The 5,096-nt window shown below is 42.2% G+C and overlaps 1 protein-coding gene across 1 annotated transcript in view; it reads left to right on the forward strand.

The window, feature by feature from the left end:
- Positions 1–3,161: 3,161 nt before the first annotated feature.
- Positions 3,162–5,096, forward strand: part of MYCBP2 (MYC binding protein 2, E3 ubiquitin protein ligase) — a 300,054-nt gene continuing 298,119 nt past the window's right edge. The window contains exon 1 of the mRNA XM_014544063.1: positions 3,162–3,268. Coding sequence (XP_014399549.1) covers positions 3,162–3,268 — 107 coding nt within the window. The remainder of the gene's footprint in view (positions 3,269–5,096) is intronic.

Consider the following 5,096-nt stretch of genomic DNA (forward strand, 5'->3'; position numbering starts at 1 on the left):
TAAATATTTATAAAGATTTCACTAGGAGACTTAAAGAAATAATCTGATACTTGGATGTAAATGTTGCCTCACCATGAATGTGACAACTACAAAGGCAGACTGATGCTGGTATGTTACAGTGGTGACTCAAATACAATGAATAAAATGCCAAACAAAACAAAGGTCAATTTCCTCTTGATTTATACCTTTGTTATATATTTGGAAAATTCTTAAAACAGGACAAAAATCTCTTAGTGTCTACGATCTCTACTCTCCAAAGATTGCCCTTAATATCTTCTCCTTCCTGTATAGGCAAGCAGCCTCTCACATCAAGAGGGGGCGTTTATTTGTCCTTACCTAAATTTGGACTGGGCTTGACCAACGGAAAGCAGCCCAAGTGCTGTTCTGGAACTTCTGAGCCCAAGCCTGAAGGAGACTGGCAGCTTCCACGTGCCACCTTTTGGAACCAGCCACTATGATATGAGACACCTAAGCCATGTAGAGAGACCACATGAGGGAGGCGCTCCAATCAACAGCTCCAGGTCAACTTCCTCCCAAGGGCCAGTGGTTATCAAGCCCAACTGCAGCAAGTCAACATCCCCTGGAACAAAACTGCCCTTCTGAGCCAGTCATGCCACAGGATCGCAGGAGACAATAAACTCTTGTTGTTTTAAGCCTCTATGTTTTGGGCTGTTTTATTATACAGCAATAAAAACAGCATTTGTATGTAAAGCTGAAGTGGGTTCTAAGTTCAGGCCCATATGAACTGATTTTTTTCATCTATTTGAAAATCTAGTGGAACCTAAAAACGTCTTGCAGATAGAAAAAAGTTCTTCATTACGAGGGACTGCACTACATATGCAGGATATTTATTATCTCTAGTCCCTACACTAAATGTCAGTAGTGTTTCCTGGTTATTATGACAACCAAAAACACTTCTACAAATTTCCAAAATGCTCTCTAGGGCAGTGATGGCGAACCTTTTGAGCTCGGCGTGTCAGCATTTTGAAAAACCCTAACTTAACTCTGGTGCCGTGTCACATATAGAAGTTTTTTGATATTTGCAACCATAGTAAAACAAATACTTATATTTTTGATATTTATTTTATATATTTAAATGCCATTTAACAAAGAAAAATCAACCAAAAAAATGAGTTCGCATGTCATAGGTTCGCCATCACTGCTCTAGGGGGATGGTACTGACTTTGCTAAGAACTGCTAACTATATAGAATAATTATTTGTAAAGTGACTACAATGTTAGGGAATGGAAAGAGAGAAATGAAATCTAATCCACGCCTTCAAGAAACTCACAGCTCAGTTGACAAGATAACAAAATGAATGACATTATAACAAATGATAAAGATTTCACAGTGCCAGGAGATATTTTCCTGGCACTGTGGTAGTACACAGAACCAACAGTTAAACTGGCCTTGGGAAGGGTCAGGGTAAGGGTCCTGGAGGAGTTAATTATTGAGTTGAGTTAGCCAGGTGGAGAAGAGGTTGAATGGAAACTCAGGCAGAGGAAAGAGCTTGTGCAAAAGCACAGTGAGACACTAGCAGCCATAAGGGTGACAAGGTAGGCTGGGGCCAGATGGTGATGTATCGGTAATGCTTTGCTAAAGATTTCATTTAAACCCGAAGGCAACTTTGAAGTACTAGCCAGAGATAATGTCATATATTCATCACACCACGATCCCAGCCTCTCTTGCAGTTGGCTTGGTGCCCTGTGACTTGCTTGGGCATTGAATGTGGGTGGAAGAGATGTAAGCCAGTGCAGCCCTGGTTCTTGATAGCATCCCCTGCAATCCTCTAATTCACTCTTTTCCTGCCTTATGTTGGAGGCCACACGGTCCAGATGGCAAAGCTCCAAGAAGCAAGAAGGCTATCTGACTTGTATCAGATATGTGAGAGGTCTACTTTTATTGTATTAAGCCACTGAGGTTTTGGGGTTATCCCTCAGAATTCTGCCAGGAAACAAATCACTCCAGATGGTTCAAATGAAGAGACTCTAATGAAGGAAATCCTTTCAGAGGTGTGGACAGGGTGAGCAAGGGAAGAAACACGGGAGTCAGGAAGCTGTTCTCACTCTTAGAACTGAAGAGGCAAAGAGAGGAAATAGACTTGTTAGAGCCTGAGAGCTGGTGCCAAGGAGGAGGAACCAGCAGCGGGAACCCTGGTCATGGAGCATCGTCACCACTGCCAGAAGGAGGCGGAGAGCTGGGACAATACACCCTGACCTGCCTCTTCTCCTGTCCTGTAGTCTCCTGAGAGGTTGTTCCCACTGGCCAAACGAAATCAGAATGCAGCCCCAAGGGAGCCCAGGCGATGCTCCTGCCAGCGGGGGTGGGAGGGGGGTGTTAAAGAAGGTAAGTAGTTCCTGAGGTTTGTCTGTTGTGGCAACTAGCTTTAATTACACTAATACAAAATCACTGGAGGTTTTAAAGCAGATTTTTAAAATAAGTTTCCTTAAACAATTTACACACAGTAAAGTTCATCCTTTTGAAGTGTACAAGTCAGTGGTTTTTAGTATATTCACACAGTTGTATAATCATCCACACTATCTAATTTTAGGACAATTTCATCACATCCTCCCCCCTCCCCAATCCCATACCCATCAAGTGGTCCCTCCCCATCCTCCCCATTCCCCCAGCCACTGGCAACCACCAATCTACTTTCTGTTTCAATGCATTTGTCTATTCTGGATTTAAATGCAGTCTTATAGTATGTGGCCTCTATGTTTGGCTTCTTTAATTTAGCATAACACCTTCAAGCTTCATCCATGCTATAACATGTATTCCTTTTTAATGCTGAGTAATATTTCATTGCATATGGAACAGTTTTCAAAGATGACAGCTATGTAGAGAATAGGTTGGAGTGAGCCAAAAATCAATGGCAGAGGAATGTGTGTAAGTTGGGGAGTGATCACATTCTCTAAAAACATTCTCTCAAATTATTTTTAGACCCAGAAATAAGTGAGGGGTGATAAATAGCACTCTTCGTCTTCTATCCTAAAATAGCCTCCTTTTCCTGGGTTCCCTTCTCAATGAATGACATCATTATCCACCAAGAATCTGGGAGTCACGTCAGAATCCTCCATGTCTCTCACCCTCCACATTAGATCACTTTTTTGCTATGCATCCTACCTCTTGAACATTGCCTTAGTTGAGACCCTCAACAGGTCATGGTGAACTACAACAATAAGTGCCTAACTGGTATTCTTTGTTCATGGTACCCAGGTACAGTCTATATCCTCAGGTACAGCAATGATGACAGAAGACGGATGGATGTGTGAGTGGGTGAGGTGCAGAAATCAGGCATTTTATACCCTAGCCCCTTCTTCCTTTTATTCAATTGAGAGGTAGGTGCCTTCGGTGAGCACACAGTCTCTTCCCCATTGCTTAAGGGGGACTGCCCGGCTAAAATTGCTAATATCTGGGGTTCAGCAGAGAGAGATTGATTCTTAGGTTTTCCATTAAGCTCTGTCCTCTCACTTATTATTGCAATGAAGATGAGTTTTTGCCTCAATTTGCTACAGACCATTTTGCTTTTATTTTTTTCAGAACTTAAAAAGGGACTATAGCAAATTTACTATTTCTCAGTAGCTAAATGTAAATGGAATCATGATCAATTATGAAAAAGAACAGGTTTTAGGAAAAGTAATGTTTTTCTGGGTATTTAAATGTTAGGTAAAATTTGGAACATGGCACGTCATAAATGTCATCAAAACTTCAAGCATCCTTGCCAACACTTGTTTGCTGATTTGTTGATGATAGCCATTCTGAGATGAACAAAAAAGGATCCAGAGACATAGAAGCATGGAACAGACTGTCAAACCTCAGAGGGAAGACAGGGGAGGGTGGGTGGGAAGAGATCAACCAATGAACTTGAATGCATATATGCATAACCCATGGACACAGACAATAGGGTGGTGAAGGCCTGAGGTGGGGGGCAGGGGCAAGCTAAAAGAGATCAATGGGGGGGGGCATATGTAATACTTTCAACAATAAAGATTTTTAAAAGCCCACAAAAAACAAAACAAAATATTTCAAGCAAATGCAATGACAAATTTTATATATTTTAATCACAGTAATTACCTTAGTTTAACTTCCCCAGGAAGTCAGCTCTGAAACAAATACTTGAATGCAGGAAGAACACAAGGGAGTACACTTAGGAACAAAATCTGTAAAGAAGGGAGGGAAACAGTTTAAGTAGGTTTAGGGAGAAGTGGAACTGAAGATCAGTTAAAAAGAGAAGCATCAGCCAAACCCACAGAGAGCTCTGGACTTGCGATGATCCTTAGAGTTCTCCCCAAATTAAGGCAACAGGGCTAGGCCTCTGTACCTCTTCAATGTTAAGTCATTGAAGCAACTGCACCTCAGGGAAGAGATGTAACTATGGTTCAGGCAGCAACTTTCTGCTGAAGACAATGCTCAGAGAGGGGCTCAGCTGTGAGCTGTCAGCAGCCAACACTTCTAACCAATGGGAAATAATTGACTCAGTCCCAAAAGGGCAATAACCAGGGCAATAATTATAGTATCCATTTCAATCCACCCATAGCATTGCTTCTTTAGAGAATTTGCTTTATATCAAGGACCCTGGGTAGTCTTTTTTTCTGCAGAAACCTAAAAGAGGAAGAGAAGTGGAATGAAACACAGACCTAGTTGCTGCAGCTGGTCTCGATTCTAAAACAAATTCATATTGCGCCTCCTCCACACCTGTTCTAGATTGCCTTCACCTCAATTAAAACCGTTGCTAGTCTAGGTGCTCTACCTTGTAAGGTCACCTACACCCTCATCCTGATAACTCTGGGTAAAGCCCTGGGGACTGTACCTGTTCATTTAACATCAAAATTGTGCAAGGAGTACTGAGAGACACACCCATGGCTCAGCTAAGTGCTATACATACTCTTCTCTGCTCCGACATGGAACAGCAACGCTATCTACTTCTGATGATAGGGGTCAGTTACTCCTGCCAGTATAGGGACTCCTTTGTTGGTCTGCTGGTCTCTTGGACTGAGGAGCCTGAAGTGACTGAGAGCAACCATAATCTACCAAGCAAAACAGAGACAGCCTCATGCATTCAGAGCAAGCAGATAGCCCTGGTGGTTGTGTGTGGG

Source organism: Myotis brandtii, unplaced genomic scaffold (assembly GCF_000412655.1).
Source record: "Myotis brandtii unplaced genomic scaffold, ASM41265v1 scaffold350, whole genome shotgun sequence".
In the NCBI taxonomy this organism is placed as follows: Eukaryota; Metazoa; Chordata; class Mammalia; order Chiroptera; family Vespertilionidae; genus Myotis; species Myotis brandtii.